Source organism: Adiantum capillus-veneris, chromosome 10 (genome assembly GCF_014529385.1).
Source record: "Adiantum capillus-veneris isolate H3 chromosome 10, ASM1452938v2, whole genome shotgun sequence".
Lineage (NCBI taxonomy): Eukaryota > Viridiplantae > Streptophyta > Polypodiopsida > Polypodiales > Pteridaceae > Adiantum > Adiantum capillus-veneris.
Window position 1 is genome coordinate 126,133,096 of NC_140940.1, and position 16,808 is coordinate 126,149,903.

At 42.4% G+C, this 16,808-nt stretch overlaps 2 protein-coding genes across 2 annotated transcripts in view; both read left to right on the plus strand.

Moving 5' to 3' along the window:
- LOC147449596 (Ribosomal protein S24e family protein) overlaps positions 1-9,515 on the plus strand; it is a 43,841-nt gene extending 34,326 nt beyond the window's left edge. The window contains exons 2-6 of the mRNA XM_086522019.1: positions 7,479-7,611; positions 7,791-7,887; positions 8,530-8,592; positions 8,922-9,022; positions 9,097-9,515. Coding sequence (XP_086378145.1) covers positions 7,479-7,611; positions 7,791-7,887; positions 8,530-8,592; positions 8,922-9,022; positions 9,097-9,253 — 551 coding nt within the window. The 3' untranslated portion in view covers positions 9,254-9,515. The remainder of the gene's footprint in view (positions 1-7,478; positions 7,612-7,790; positions 7,888-8,529; positions 8,593-8,921; positions 9,023-9,096) is intronic.
- On the plus strand, positions 2,675-6,599 carry LOC147449597 (uncharacterized). Its single transcript, XM_086522647.1, has 4 exons — positions 2,675-4,312; positions 4,465-5,538; positions 5,629-5,790; positions 5,911-6,599. The coding sequence occupies exons 1-4, from the start codon at positions 3,470-3,472 to the stop codon at positions 6,367-6,369; spliced, it is 2,538 nt and encodes an 845-aa protein (XP_086378773.1). The 5' UTR covers positions 2,675-3,469; the 3' UTR covers positions 6,370-6,599.
- Positions 9,516-16,808: the final 7,293 nt, after the last annotated feature.

Genomic DNA, 16,808 nt, shown 5'->3' on the forward strand with positions numbered 1-16,808 from the left:
GTAACATGGCTTCTATGCACGTTGTGCACATGTACCTACTGGGATTACATGAAGATTACTGTTGGGCCTTAATCAAGGACAAAGCCCCGACTAACGTCAAGGATGCAGTGGCAAAGGCCAAGACGTTCCATTTGATAAATGGAGCGAACTGTGAGAAGAAAAGAACTTCAGACCATCAAGCCGGTGAGGGTGCTTCGAGGAAGCGACCCCGATTCCAGCAAAAATCCAAATCATTGCTGAGATCTTCTCAGGAAAAGAAGAAAGAAAAAAATGCTTTAGTTGAAGAAGGGGGCTTGCTTCGGATGTGGCCAGACATGTCACCAAATCAAGGATTGCCCCAAGAAGAAGACAAAGAAACCGCAAGGTAGTCATTCGATTCAAATTCACGAGATCTCAGGTAACTCTCATGTCATTCAAGTTGAAATCCATCATTTAGCGCACAGTTCATGCACAAATTGTACTTTTAGCACCAAAGTGTTTAATAAGCACGATCTTCTCTGTTTCCCTGGGAAGATCAATGGTCACGACGTGTTCGTACTGCTTGATAATGGAAGATCACACAATTTTGTGGATACAAAATTGGTGCAGAAACTGAGCCTGCCGACGCGGGATAGTGACCATGAGTATCGCGTGAAGATGGCTCGTGGCGAGGATACGGATGTATGGAATCGGATGGTTCCAGATTTATCGCTCGAGCTAGCTGATTGCAAAGAGAACGTGGATTTCCACATCATGCGCCTGGACAGAGCAGATGTCATTTTAGGAATTCCATGGTTTTATGATAAACAAGACTCATTGTATATAGACTACGTACATCACTCTCTTGTTTTTGTTAAGCAGGACATGCCTCATGTATCTGTGTTGCTTTGTAATCAGATTTATGGATTTCCATATCATGCGCCTGGACAGAGCAGATGTCATTTTAGGAATTCCATGGTTTTATGATAAACAAGACTCATTGTATAGAGACTATGTACATCACTTTTTGTTAAGCAGGACATGCCTCATGTATCTGTGTTGCTTTGTAATCAGATTTTTGTAAATAATGGTTTTGGAATACTAGTTGTTACTGCTTTGGAAATGTATCAAGATACAAAGTTTTCTGATGTCGACTTTTATCAATGTCTACCATTTGCTTGGTTTGATTCATTAGTGCTTGGTACTTCTGTCACTGAATTTCGTAAAAATGTTCCATGTTCTTCTGTTGAACTTGGGGATTCCGACGAATCCAACTTTATCCAAGAAATCATGACTGATTTCAAGGATGTTTTCCTGACGATCTACCTCCTGGCTTGCTGCCTTCGAGAGGAGTAGATCATGGCATTGAGTTGGTGGCTTCTAGTCAGTCCTTCTCAAAGCAACTCTATCGGTTTAGTAAAACTGAGGAGGACGAGATTCAGCGGCAGGTGAAAGATTATCTCGACAGAGGTTTTATTCGGCCAAGTAAATCTTCGTTGGAAGCGCCAGTGTTACTTTCTCGAAAGAAGGATAACACTATGCGCTTCTGCGTGGATTACAAAGGGTTGAATAATCTCACTATTAAGAACAAGTATCCGCTCCCACGTATAGACGATCTGATAGATCGGCTCCATGGAGCGTTGTATTTTACAAAGATAGACCTGCGATCAGGCTATCATTAAATAGGGATCAAACTGGAAGATATTCCCAAGGACAGGTTTCGATACGCGTTATGGTCAGTATGAGTTTCTGGTCTTGCCTTTTGGTTTGACCAATGCTCCAGCCACGTTTCAGCAGATGATGAATGATCTGTTGAGACCATTTTTAGGCAGCTTCGTTGTTGTATTTCTCAATGATATCTTGATCTACAGTCGAAGTTTGTCTGAGCACATAGCTCATATACGCGCTGTTCTCGAAGTACTGAGAACCGAGAAGCTTTATGCTAAGGCCTCTAAGTGCGAATTCTTCAAGAAAGAGCTTTTGTATTTGGGTCACATCATTACTCGCGATGGAATTCGCATTGACCTTGAAAAGTTAGATAACGTGCGACGTTGGCCCATTTTGAGGAATGTGCGCCAAGTAAAGTCCTTTTTAGGCTTTACAGGATTCTCAAAGCTGATGATCCACAACAAAAGATTCAAATTTATCAAGGATTACTCTAAAGTTGCTGCTCCGCTTACGCAACTTTTAAAAGGAGGGGTGAAAGGGCCGAAGACTTCGGGTCCTCACCGTAAAGGTAACCCCCCTGTTGTCTGGAATGAGCGTCTCTATTAGAGCTTTCAGACACTAAAGCACTTGGTGACTACTGCGCCAATATTGCACATTGTGGATCCTAGCAAACCGTTTGTGGTTGAAACGGATGCTAGTGATTATGCCATTGGTGTGGCATTTAACCAGGATGGACATCCTGTTGCGTTTGAAAGTAAGAAACTTTCTGACACTGAGATGCGTTATCCAACGTATGAGAAGGAGCTTTACGCTGTAGTCCACGCCTTGAGGAAATGGCGACACTACTTGTATGGCTCTACGTTTGTTGCATGGACGGATCATCACTCCTTGCGCTATGTCTGTGATCAGGGTGATCTCAGAGGCTGGAACCTCAGTGTGGGTCGAGATACGTTGTGTAGATATTGTGACAATCGACTAGATCTCGATGTATGCTTTTACAAGGGTATATTAACTAGGACACTACAGAATTTGCAATTAATTTTGCACAATGGGCCTTGATTTATGGATATGTTAATTAACTAAATTCTATATTCTGAAAATGGGCTTGGATGGCATGGATAAATGAATATTGTGAATGACGACGTTAGTGGGGATGTCGTGGTATTTAGTCATCACTATGCATGATAAAGCTGATGGTTATATTGTCTGTGGGTGACTACCATGGGTCTATACCAGGGTAGTTTTCGTACGTCGAACGGAACCTCTCGTTCCGTCCGGCCGGACCCGTCCCGTCCCGTGCATTCCGTTCGTTCCGTCCGGCCTGTTTTTTTCGGCAGTTTATGACCGTTGGCAGCATTTTGACCGTTTTGCAACGTCTAGTTTATAGGCCTTTTGGAGCCGTTTGCGGGCAGTTTTGAAGCCAAATGCCATGCTTATTGCCCATGGGCCATTGGCACATTGCCATGCTTATTGCCCAAGGGCCAATGCCCATTGCTCAAATGTCAAGCCTCACATGCTCTTCCTCTCCTATTTAAGCAACCCTTCCCCTTTGTTATCCAACACAACCTACAACTACAAGCTACAAGCTTTAGCCCTAAGCCTCTCAATGCTCTACCCTCTCATCTCCATGTGCTTCCATTGAAGCTTCAAGCTCTCAAGCTCTCGGGTCTCCATTGGGTCTACCATCTCTCTCCTTCAAGGTCCCTTGGGTGACACCGTGACGGGTCTCTCCTTCAAGCTTCCTTGGGTCTCTCTCTCTCTCTCTCTCTCTCTCTCTCTCTCTCTCTCTAATCTATTGATACATCGTACATCATACTAGTAGCTACTAGCTACATACTACATAATGCCGCCTCCTCTTCATGAAGCCTTTGAGAAGCATTGCCGATATTTTGAGCGGGTGGGGGGCAAGCAAAACTCTTGCAAGTGGTGGTGCAAATATTGCCCAAAAGCTATGACCTCTTCCGTCACCCGTCTCATCATCCACTTGACAAAGATAGGAGGACAAGCGGGGCCATGTCCTAATATCCCCGAAGATATCCTTGCGGAATGCAAGAGAAAGTATCTTCCATTGAAGACACGCAAGGGTAGAGTCACCTCGGATGAGTTCGTGTCGCCGGATGTTGATAGCTCCGATTCGGAGGAAGAGGCCTCTCCAACTATGTCCATGGCTACCGGTGCCACCGCGGCCTCATGTGATGGTAGTGCCTCCTCCAAGAAGTCCAAGGGGTCTTCAAGTGATGGTGGCCGGCCTCCGAAGACGGCAAAGCAAACTTCTCTTGCGAAATCGGTGGGTGGATGCTCCGGCCCCTTGTCTTTCCTCAAGGAGAGACAAAGAATCGCGGAAATAGAGATTGCCCGCACGGTGATTGAATGCAATCTCTCCTTCAACATTCTTCGGTTGGAGCGATGGAAGAGGATGATCATAGCAATTGCGGCGGTTGGTCCATGCGAAGGGTGGACGGGTGTGTCATACCATGACATGAGAACAAAGAAGCTTGATGAAGAGAGGGCAAGGATTGACAAGTCACTTGAGCCCGTACGTGCGGGTTGGGCAAAGTATGGATGCTCTATCCTCTCCGACGGATGGAGCGACCGCAAGAAGAGGGGCATCATCAACATTCTTGTTTCTTGTCCTCTTGGCACGTACTTCTTACGGGCGGTGGATGCGGGTTCGAGAGGGAAGAAAGTGACCGGGGCATTCATTTGGAAGCACATTCGCCAAGCCATTCTTGAGGTAAAACCGTAAATCGAGCCTTTATGTCTTGAGCAATTGCCAATGAGTCCTATGTTTTAATTTTTAAGTTTTAACTCTTCTTGTCACAAATGCCTCTTGTGTAGGTTGGTGCGGAGCATGTCGTGCAAGTGATTACCGACAATGCTTCAAATTGCAAGGCAATGAGTAAGAGGCTAGAGAAGGAATTTCCATCCATAGTATGGACTCCATGTGCCTCTCATTGCCTTGACCTTCTCTTTGAAGACATAGGGGAGCTAGGTTGGGTGAAAGATATCCTCAACCAAGCACTCTCCATCATCAATTTCATCAATGGCAAAGTGAGGGTGCTTGCCATTTACCGCACCTACTCCGACCTTGAGTTGAAGAAGCCATCGGCCACTCGCTTTGCCGCCATGTGGCTACTTTTAGAGCGGCTCTATGATGTGCAAAACAAAATACAAAAGACCATGGTCTCCGATGAGTTTAAGGAGTGGATGAATGGAGAGTCCGCCGCTTCCCAACAAGATGCAAAAGCCATCCAACGGCTTTGCTTGCGGGAGGAGTTTTGGCAAGAAATTAAGGGTCTTGTCGTTGCGATCTTGCCCTTGTACAAGGCTCTCCGCATGACCGACATGGAAGGGGCAACTATTGGGCTTCTATGGCACTTCATGGAGGAAGCTTACAAGGAGATTGAGAAGTCTACAATCCTAGATGGGGCTCCCGATGGAACACGGTATAACTACATATTTATTATTACATATGTCATTCTCTATATATTTAAATTCTACATGCTTGTTTCTCTACTTAGTACATTTCCTCTCTCTTCTTGTAGTGATTACCTCGAGGACTCTCCCAAGGGAGACGACATTCTCCTCCTAATCACAAAGCGGTGGGATTGGATGAAGAGACCTATCCATTACTTTGCGGCTCTCTTGCATCCGGCTTACAAGAAGCCCGAACTCTTTGCAAATCAAGAGCTTATTGAGGAGCGCAACAATTACCTCTTTAAGGTGCTAAAAGAAGAGGACATTGGAGCATTTCTCCAAGAGGTAATCAACTATAGCGACCAACGAGGCACCGCATTTACTTCCAACTTGTGTTGGAAGCGGCAATCCTTGGTGAAGCCTTTATTTTGGTGGGAGAGCTATGGCTATCAATTGCCTACTCTCAAACGACTTGCTTTGAGGGTTCTTGGCCAAGTAAGCAACAAGCCTCAACCTTTTACATTTTATGCTTAATCTCTTCAACTATTGTCTCTTATAGCTTATGCCTCTCTTGATGTGTTTTAGGATTGCTCATCGGGAGCATGTGAGCGTAATTGGTCCGCATACTCCCTCATCCACACCAAAATCCGAAACAAGCTCTCAACGAAGCAATTAGAGCGACTTATCTATTGTCGCTCCAATTTACGCATGTTGCGCTCTATGCATGAGATGCCTATGGCTCGACAGGTATAAATTATAAATTATAATCACTACTCACTCCATTTTCTATACTCTAGAGTCTAGTCTTTAATTAGTTTGAATATACTAATTATGTTTTCATTGTCCAATGTTGTAAATGTCAAATAGGTCAACGTGGATGAGCTCACACTTACCATTGACACTCTAAAGAGTGTCAATAAAGAGCAAGCCCCTGAGGAGCAAATGATTTTTCGTGAGCTCTACTTGGAGCTTGAGGAGATTGATCGCCGGGTTTCTCGCACACGATCACGCAAGAAGGTCGTCATCCATGGAGTTACATCGGCTACAAGAGACAGAGATGCCAGGGCTACAAGAGGTAGAGGCAAAGCATCAACAACACCCACGGAGGCTCCTAGGACCTATGTGCGGCGAGGCTCCGGAAGCGGCTCTTGTGCGGCGGCCATCACTATGGAGGATAGAGAGCCTCGAGAGCCAGAGTATGATGATGAAGGCAACCTCATTAGTGATGGAGATTATGAGCCGTCATCCTTCGACTCTTGTGAGGAAGAGGATGATGTTGATGAGCAAGGCTCAGAAGAGGAAGATGATGAGAGCACTAGTGACTAGTGACTTTACTATTTAGTCTCTCCGACTCTCTCTATTATGGTGTGTCACTTTTTGAGTACTTTGTAGCCCTTGCCACTTGGTCCCCCCACTTTTTTGTATCCCTTGCCACTTTTTGAGTACTTTGTAGCCCTTGCCACTTGGTCTCTACTTATCAAATTTCAATGATCATTTTGGTTTATGTAATGCTCATTCTCTTTAGTCTTTGAGTCTTGACTCTTTACATTGTACTATGTACTATGTAGTATTGTAACTACTAACTTGTAATCTATACAAATGTCAAGTCTCTATAAGTAAGTATTAAGGCCTAAGCCTTAGGCCCTTAGACTTGAGAATTATTTGTTTTTTTAAATTTGAACGTACATAACGTCATCGTACATCATAATTTTTTTTAGTTCGTTTAGTACCGCACATCATCGTACGCGTACAAAACGTACGGGACCGTACGAGACTACTATGGTCTATACCTTGCACTTAAAGGTCCTTTAAGGGTGAATCTGGGCTTATCCTAGATTCATCTAGGTATATTTTTCAGTCGTATAGCGGACATGCAGACTTCACATTGTGAAATTTTCGGTCCGAGGTACGACCAGTTGATACTATGCTAATTCTTTCTATCTTTTGTGGTGCGCGGGCCCTATCAACTATCTCATTTTTGTGCTAATTTTTCCGATTTAATGCTTCTTTTAGTGCTAGGCTTCATTATGACTGAGTCTGCGCTTGATCTCCGGAGTCATGGCAGAAACTCAGTACGCTGAACTTTGTGTTGATGTATGCTCGTGTGTGTGCATGTGGTGTGTTGTGTTTGGGAGCATATGTTAGTACCTAGTTCGGCACCCACTATTGGGCACTGACGACGTTAGTGGGGATGTCGTGATGTTTAGTCAATACTATGCATGATGGAGCTATCGTTATATTGTCTTGTGGGTGACTACCATGGGTCTATACCTAGCATTTTCCTTTAAAAGGTGAATCTGGCTTATCCTGGATTCATCTAAGTATATGAATATTGTCAATAAATTGGCTTCAATTTTGTTTGACCTTGTTTTGCTTATGAAGAAGTCGTTGTAGTGTTTATTGCTGATCTTCTGACTTCATCAATTCGTCTGCAGGAAGTGTCCTGAAAATCTATCCTCTACCTCGTTATGTATTGAAGGAGGACATAGTCCATCATTTGGAGGGGGTCAATGTGAAACCAGAGAATGTAAAGTTTGTCTACACACCTCACTTCAGGCCAGACTATGCGTAAGGGCAAGTCCGAGGTTTTTCATTCTAGAAAGTTCTTGGCATATGTTCTTAAGGCCTACAGACTGGTCTGTTGATTTGTATGTACAATTGTTGTTTTCAATTTAAGCTGTTGTTTTTTATTCCATTTCCTGCACGGGGATTTTGTCATCTTGTTTGAAGACTCAATGAAATTGCAGGCAGTTCAATGTTGAGTCTACTTCTGCCCAGAAGAGCATCATGAGACGGCTGCAGGAAAGAGGCCGTTTAGGCTATCGTATCTTGAGAGCAGAAATGGTAAGCAGAATTTAGTGATGTTCTTGCTGAGTGGGCAGGAATATGTACTGCTTCTTTGTATGCTGGGCGACTTGTGTCTATATCTGCATGGGACCACTTGTATTGCTTTTGAGTCTTATACTAACCGGCATGGTGAGGACTTCTGACATAATAACTCAGTTGTTGGAGCATGAAATATGCCAGTATTCTGAATGTCATACTGCCTCCCCTAATTGGGAACTCAATCTAGCAGCCCTACCCAAAAGGCAGGAATATAAGTGAAAAATATCTCCCAGATATGCTTCTTGCCTGGGCGGTCTTTCCAATAATAGAGACATCTGTCGATAAGCCTGAGGGATTGTCGTAGATAATCAAGGTATGCTGTTTGCATACATGGAGTATTTGGCAAGAGCTGCCCCTGTGGAACAGTGGAATTAGTAGGTCCTTAAATTGGCCGAGTTGGTCCTGTTATTTTTTGTGTTCTTTCTAGCTACCTCACTGCTGATAGGGGAGTCTCAAGGGAAACTTAAAACATGATTAATAAATTATAAAGCTCGTTTTATTTGAGCTCTATCAGATGACATGATATATTACTTCTCGCAACCTTTTTTTTGATTTTTTTTTTGGGTTTGATGGGAATCACCTTATGCTATTTCGCTGCAGTCACAACCAATGCCGTGGACTGTTGTTGATGCAGCACTCAAAGACTCTCCACGAGGAAGAACGGTATTCTTCGTCTTCCCCTTCCTCTGCCAGCTGCATTAAATATAAATGAGTATGCATTTTTTAACGAATGTTATACATGATGTATTATTGTATTGCTATTCTGAATAATATACATCACCTGCTATTAGAAAATTAATTTTGTATTTTCAAGGTATGTTATAATTTAATATGCATCAATACGTATAAATACCACCTATTAATGTATTACTTTAAAAAATTATTTCTTGAAATTGTATTTGAAATGATTTTGCACAATTTGATCATTGTTCGTGCTCAATTCCAATCAGTCACATTCACGATGGATGAAAATGTGGAAATTGTGTTGACAGCTTCTCATGTACAATGCGAGTATAAACACGGATTATGAAGATGTTGAGCGTTTTTTTAGTGGATACAATTTTGATCCAAGCTATATCCGCTTCATAAGAGTGTAAGATAAAGATACATCTGTGCATGCATATGGTTTAAGTGGCAAGAAGGCATAAGAAACCGTCGTTATTTCAGGACTCCCAATGAGAATCAGAATCGGAATGTAAGGCGGCCAATTTCTCTTCATGTGGCCGTTGGGTTCACAACAAAGCTGGAAGCTCTCCGGGCAATGAGAGAGAAGATGGGAGATTTCTGTTCTAATGTTGCAATCAATTTAAGGTTAATTCAGTAGTCTCATGGGGGTTCCAATTTATTTCCTCTGATAGGCGCTTGGTCATCAAAAGTTCGTGAATAAACTTAGTAGTCGCTACTCACTCTTAAGCAACTTTGCTTTTGCACATCAAATATTGCAGCATAGTGAACATGTGAAAAGTTTCCTTTCAATTGTCAGCAGAGCTTTCAAAGGTGTATGCTGGCTTGTTTATTTTATGGGAGTGAAGCTGTACTGATAGTTAGGATTGGGCTTGAATATGCTGATGTGGTTGAGAGATGAATATGCTGATGTCTTAATGGTTGAACGTCTCTCATGTCTTAGTTATGGTTGAACCTCTCTCATATGGGCACCGTCCTGAGTAGCCGGCCATTGACCAAAAGTTGTGTTTTATATCGGGCAATTTCCTGTCATCGTCGTCGCAGCTGTGCCAAGAAACTTTGCACCTTCAATTCTTGTTATTAATGTCTGACTTGTAGGGCTATTAGTTTCTTCTTCGGGGTTTTCGTTAGCCGCAGGTAATTGGAAAGCAGGACAATATGTTTTTGCACACTTACACAATGATGTTTTTGTGCATGTGATGCTCATGGTTTATCCGTGTGCGTGCGTGCGCGCACGTGTTGTTGCCAAAGAAAAAGCTGTGCTGTTAAAAATTTGATAATTAGAACAAATTCTTGATCCTTCCAGTGGAAATGGAAACTCATTGCAGATGTCTTTTATGTGCTCTTATCCATCATCTGCTAAAGTCATTTGTCCCTAGGGGCATCAATTTTCTAGTATCTGTGTCTGGGAGAGCCTTCTCCTTGGCTTTCCTAATTTTGTATCACTCCTTTAGTTTAAGCCTCGCCTCCGATGGCTGTCCTTTTAGCTGATTTGTCCTGATCACATGCTGTGGGCGTATGGTTTTATGCCTCGTTATTTTATTGAACACCATTGCTTTTGTGTGGGTTTTTTTTTTTTTTGAGGAACAATCCCAAGTGACCCCAAAGATGTATCCGACAAGTCTTGTGTTCAAAACTTGTTATTGAAGAGGCAATTGGCATAACAAATCTACCACACTTGGGTGATAGAAGAGTTGTTCCAATTTCCATAGACCTTAAGGTCTATGGACGAGCGTCAAACTCAAGACTTGTTCAAGAGGGAAAAATTCAGGATTCTCTCTCTCCCTCTCTCTCTCTCTCTCTCACACACACACACACACACACACACACACACACACACACACACACACACACACACACACACACACACACACACACACTCTCTCTTACCTTTCATTTATGTATTTAAGATGACTTGCAAAGTAGGCCAAATTAAGTATATAAGATCTTGTTTGGCTACTCATTCTTTAAATCAAAGGCAAGCCAACTTAAATGTGTAAACAGTTTTTATGCTTTTGTGTTTTTTGAAAACTTTTTTTCAACCAGAGATGATTACCGTCTCAAAAAACTTCCGAACCTTGGAAAGAAGAATCTCACTCCTCATCTTGGAATGAAAAATCTCATTTGGTGTGGGATCATTCTTTTCGTTGACTTCGATAGCAATAAGTTGATGCTCTCTCCAACTTCTCGATACACACAAACCTTCAAGCATTCTTAAGTTACATTTTTGCCAAACGTTCTATGAAAATACATCCAACATATTACATGTAAATTAACATATGGAGAATCACCAATTGATTAATGTGAATTCATGGGAGAACTTTGTTGCATTGTGCACATTACATTTCAAGTTTTGGCACATGTAACGCTTATGGAAAATGCTTAGGGAACTTGACGCTCTGTGCTACTTTATGATGGTGAAGATAAGTAGGCATAATAGATGGCCGATCGAGGGGGGGGATAGGAGAAGAAGAGAAATTCTTTAAAAACTAAAAGAAAAGGTTTTACCATCTGTTAAATGTTTGGTCCATAAGCCTTGAAATAGTTGTATGAGGCCTTTTGATTGCTCATGTGGAAGCGTAAAGGTCTGTTGCACGGTGAAGTAAGGGTCAAGATGTAGGGGTTGAAGTGATCAGGAGTAGGTCGAGTAAAACCGTGTCACTAGATCCAAGGGTAAAGCAAGGGTTCAAAGATGTAGGGGTTGAAGTGACTAGGGTGGATAAGAGAGTGAACCAGCCATAATTAAGAGATAAAACCATAATTTTTGTTATTGAAAAAACGATTATATTATGTTCCCCTGTGCACGAAATGGATACGTATTTTGGGTTCACTCAAACAATGACATCATGGGCAACTGATAGAAATCACCCTTTCTTTGTAGGAATGCTTTTTAGACTTCAACACATGGCATAAATGATGCATATATACTATAAGCGCTCATGTTCCAAGTGGGAGTTCCATACGGATAACTTTTGAGTGCTCAATGCAACGTGGCACAATTGAATACACTTCGAGTCCTCCGATCAAAACTTCCGATCAAAGTTTTGAAGGTTGCTCATTGCTGCCATGTAGGCCCTAGCGCTCGAAATCTATTATCACTTGTGGGAATTCACATAAAGAAGAGGCATATGACATAATCCCTCCGCAAACAAAGCTAATGGTTTCTAAACCTTCAAAAAAAGGTGAATGAGAAATCTATGGTTCACTAAAACCTAAGCTTAGAGTGAGTGCAAAGCTGTGAGGGAGCAAGCTTGATGCTGTCCTAAAAACCTAAATATGAATTGACCAATACAATAGGGTGAACATGTGGTTAATCAACTCCAAAATGAGTAGAAAACTCATTTGTAGAACTTTATATCGTGAGTTGGTTTCAAAAAGATGTTCATGGCAATAGGTGGTTGCATATGTAGTTTTCATGTCAAAATCTAGCTTTCTATCACTTGGATGTAATAAGATAGGTTAGACCAAAGCATTGAGACGAAGAAGAGGATATATCAAAGCTTGGTATGGACACAAAGCTGCCTTGCTCTCTCTCTCTCTCTCTCTCTCTCTCTCTCTCTCTCTCTCTCTCTCTCAGACACACACACACACACACACACACACACACACACACACACACACACACACACACACACACACACCGGTAAGTATGCTATAGAATATTGACCTATCTTACACTTTGAAATATCTATCCTGATAGCGGGAAAAAGAGCAGTGCAATCGGGTGGCCTCTGTACTCGTGCACACTCCACAAACCATGCCTCATGCAAATAAGCAAAGAACAAAACAAAGGGGGACACCACCCTAAATTAAGAGGTTTAGGGACCTCACACATAGTGCACATAGGCAAGTGAGACTTCTGGCATTATGATGGCATCAAAACATATGGCAAAACACATAAAAACGAAGCTTAGGGACCTTATGTAGCATATATATACACAAGACATCAGCTTAACAATACAACGGCATCTGATCATACATAACAAGGATATAGAGAAGCAAGCCAAGGATGGCATAATCCCTTGTCAAAAACAATCAACCCAGCAAGTAGGTATGATCCTACTAGCAACACATCAATACCTTAGAGAATGATGGCGAGGATGGTGGCCATGGAGCATGAGAGAAGACTCCTTATTTAGGTTTTAGGGCTAGTAATGTAGCATACTAGAGGGAGAGAGAGAGAGGGAGAGAGAGAGAGGGAGAGAGAGTAGAGCTCCATCCATAGCTCCTCGTTGTGAGCAAAGTCGTCATAGCTTCGTTGCTTGGTGAAGTGGGTGAAGTGTTGGTTTTTAGTGAGAGAAGGCCTCCTTATATAGGTTTCTGAGAGGGTTTAGGATTAGGGATAAACATGCTTAAATCCGCTGATTGGGGTTACTTTTTGCTTAGGGTGGTCAACAGATTGAAGTCACCTGATATGTCACCATCAAGATATTCTCTAGAGTGATGTGAGAGGGGAGGGTAAATGCTGATTTTTCTGATTGTGACACATGGGGATAAGGCCTTGACCAACATTTAAGAGCAGGTAAGGTGGCTGTTGAAACTGGAGGTTCTGCACATGTCAGGAGGGGACCTGCGGGAGGGAGGTGGCAGCTGGGTCCTCATGAATATCAAATTCTCAAAAAATCCTCAACCATGGCTTCTTTTGACACGTGTTCTTTGAAAAAATCAGCATGTCTCTTTTCAACTCAAAAGTCTTTATTCCTGTTGACTCACCTTTACCATAAGATTTTCCCCTTTTCTCCTCCTGTAACTGTATTGTTGATGCCCAATCATTGCTTCTAGTAACAGTGAACTGTTACCTACCAAATACTTATGGTGCAATAAAAAATATTTACCATGGGTAAAAAAAGTTACTGTAGGTAAAAAGTGATTTGTATTTACCATGTAGGTGAAAAATATTTACTGTAGGTAAAAAATATTTACTGTGGCAAAAAATATTTACTGTCGGTAAAAAAGTGAAAACGGAGTTTGCTGTGCTGTGAGTCCACACGAACATCTTCGTGTAAATTTCACTAGAAATTCACACCTAGAATGGGCTATTCTGTAAGATATAGGTTGTAAGCATGCATAAGAGCTCGTTCCCACGTATCTTCTGTCCATGGCACTTTTTACTCTTTGGTGCTTGTGAAGTAGATTTTTCTTCTCTTTCGAGATCCCTTTGACTAAAGTATCCTCATCTCCCCAACAACTGACTGTGCCTTTATTGCATCTTCAGAAGGGATCCTAAAAACCATGCATCATATAGCCCTCCCCCTTAAGCTAGAGGTATTTGATGCCTCTAGCTGTAGGTTGTGCTACAATAGGGTTCTCTTGAATACTTACCCACCTGGTACTAATTGAATTTGCCATGTTACTGCTTTCTTGGTTGATGCACCCTGTTTAGTCCTTTCTGATGAATAATTGTATCCATCCATGACTAACAACTGGTCTCCTAGACCTTTGAAAGCCATACCCCATCCATTGTCAATATCCGCTTTCATTGGTAGCATTCTCTTTTTTTCTTTTTTTCTTCTCTTTTTTTCCTTAAAAAAAAAAAAAAAAAACGACTATGTACATGATTGTTACCTTAGTTGGAGCTCGAATATGATGAGCTCTCCTCTGAACCATCCTTAGCATTGATTTCATCAGCATATGGCTGTGAAAGACGACATTGGTAGGCCTTCAATCGTCAACCATTTACCAGGGTCTGATGTACCTTACCATCTAGGTCACCTAGTTGGTAACTACCATTTGAGAACCTCTGTATCACTACAAAAGGGCCTTCCCACTTAAGCAAGAACTTATAATCCTTCCTGCGATCAAAGAGATTGTCGTATCTGAGCACTAAAGAACCTTCCTTGATACCTTTCTTGACAAGGTTGCGATTGAACTTCTTTCGTTTCTTCTCTGCCTGGGCTGCATAGTACTTCACTGCTGACTCTCGATCTAACCCTAACCTCTCCAAATCGATGATTCTTCCTTCCACCTGCTTCTCTTGACTATCCTCTTGATGTGCTTTTAGAACTCGGAGGCTCGCTAGCTCCACTTCTATAGGCAATAGTGCCTCTTACCCGTAAACCAAGTGAAAAGGTGTATACCCCAAGGATGTTTTAAAGGATGTTCCGTAGGCCCAAAGTGTTGCATCTAGGTGTTTGTCCCATGCCTTAGGATGTAAATGCACTTGCTTAGTGATGATTTTACATATAAGACCATTTACCTTTTCCACAAGACCATTGCACTGAGGGTAGTATGGTGTAGAGTGCCTGCGCTTGATTTTTAACTTGCTCATCAATTGCCCGACTAAATCAGCTCGAAATCCCGGTCCCCTATCCGAGAGAATCTCCAAAGGTGTGCCAAAACGGCAACAAAGGCATTCAAAAATGAAATCACTCACGTCCTTGGCTGTGATGCGCTTTGTGGGACGAGCTTCTGCCCATCTGGTCATGTACTCCACCCCCATAATGATGTATTCCTTCCCTGATTGAGTGCAAGGTAGTGGCCCTATTGCATCTATCCCCCATTTTTCAAATGGCCCATAGGTTTTGATTGGATGCTGATTTTCATGGGTAAGACACCTTGGTCCAGCTTTTTGGCAAACCTCACATGTGCGGCACCAATGTTATACATCTCGATGGAGGCTTGGCCACGTGAACCCTGCTTGTAAAATCTTTCTACTAGTAATCTCTTGTGCAAAGTGGCCACCACACACACCTTCATGACAACTAAACAAAATATCCTTTATCTCTTGGGATGCAGGAACTCTCCTTAAGACAACATCTTTCCCTCTACAATACAAGTCCTCCTTCACTAAGCTATAGCTGGTAGCCTTTTTTGCCAACCACCTACGTTCACTTTTACTCATACCAAAGAGTGCTTCACAATGCTCAAGAAAGTAAAGTAAATCATGCAGCTCCTCCTTTCCCTGGTATAAAGGACTTTTCACAAGGATAGCACCTACTATGAGAGTTTGTAGTTCTTCACCTGCTAAGGCATCCGCTTCTCGATTTTGATCTCTAGGTACAAAGTGCACTCGAACTTCTTTAAAACCCTTCAACAAGGCCTTTGCTTCCCTCATCTTAACAGATAATTTGTCATTTTTACAGGCCCATACACCAACCATTTGCTTAACAATCAACATGGAGTCACCAAAAACATTTAGCTTTGTGATGCCCTGAGAAAGACAACATTGCAACCCTAAAACAAGGGCATGGTACTCTACCTCATTGTTAGAATGAACCTCTTTTAGATGAAACCCTTTTGCAAAGATCTTCTCCTTCTCTGGACTTAATATTACTATGCCTGCTGATGCCTTGTCTTTGGTCCTCTTGTAAGCCCCATCAAAATACAGACTGTGTGCTCCCAGTAGAACTTCAGGCTCCGGGATAGGCGGTACCTTACTAGGTGCCTCTTTCTTGGCCTTCTCATAACACCTTTGTGTGAGGACATCTGCCAAACAAGCACGGGTGGAATCCTCTACTTGTAGTGTGTAGTCAAACTCTTGAAGCTGCACCACCCACTTTGCTATTCTTTGAGACAATTCCATGTGTTGTAGGGCATATGGAAAACCTCCTCAATTGTGATCACCACAAATTGTCTTGGAAGTAAGTAAGCCCGAAACTTCTCCACTGCAAACTTAAGAGCTAGCACCAATTGCTCAGTTGCGCTGAAACCCTTTTCAGCAGTTGTCATCACTCTACTAGAGAAGTAGACTGGTCTCATGAGAGATGTCTTTGGGTCTTTTTGCATCAAGACAGCTCCTAGAGCTTCTGGACCTACACTAGGATTTACATAGAATAATTCACCCCATGTGGGTTGTAGGACAACAGGCAATGAGCTCAAAATGGTTTTAACTTCTTGAAAGCACCTTTCACCCTCCTCACTCCATGTCAATGTAGTGTGTTTAGTGAGCTGCTGCAAGGGATAGATTGCCTGAGAAAGGAGATGTATGAATCGTCCCATGTAGCGAACCTTTTGAATAAAGGAGACTAGTTGCTTCACGTTTGAAGGAGTAGGTAAAGCTAACAATGTCTTTACCTTTTCAGGGTCAGCCTCAATACCATCTTGAGACACAACATGGCCTAGTAGAGTGACCTTGCTCTCACCTATGTGGCACTTGTCTTTATTCAATTGCCCACCCAATTGGGTCAGACGGGTGAAACCTTCATCAACCTTGGACATATGTACTTCCCTAGAGCTGTAAATGCAAAAATCATCAA

Coding starts and splice junctions, on each gene's coding strand:
- LOC147449597 (XM_086522647.1), top strand. CDS start 3,470: ATGCCGCCTCCTCTTCATGAAGCCTTTGAGAAGCATTGCCGATATTTT. Junction 4,313..4,464: donor CGGGTTCGAGAGGGAAGAAA/GTGACCGGGGCA, acceptor CCTCTTGTGTAG/GTTGGTGCGGAGCATGTCGT. Junction 5,539..5,628: donor CTTTGAGGGTTCTTGGCCAA/GTAAGCAACAAG, acceptor GATGTGTTTTAG/GATTGCTCATCGGGAGCATG.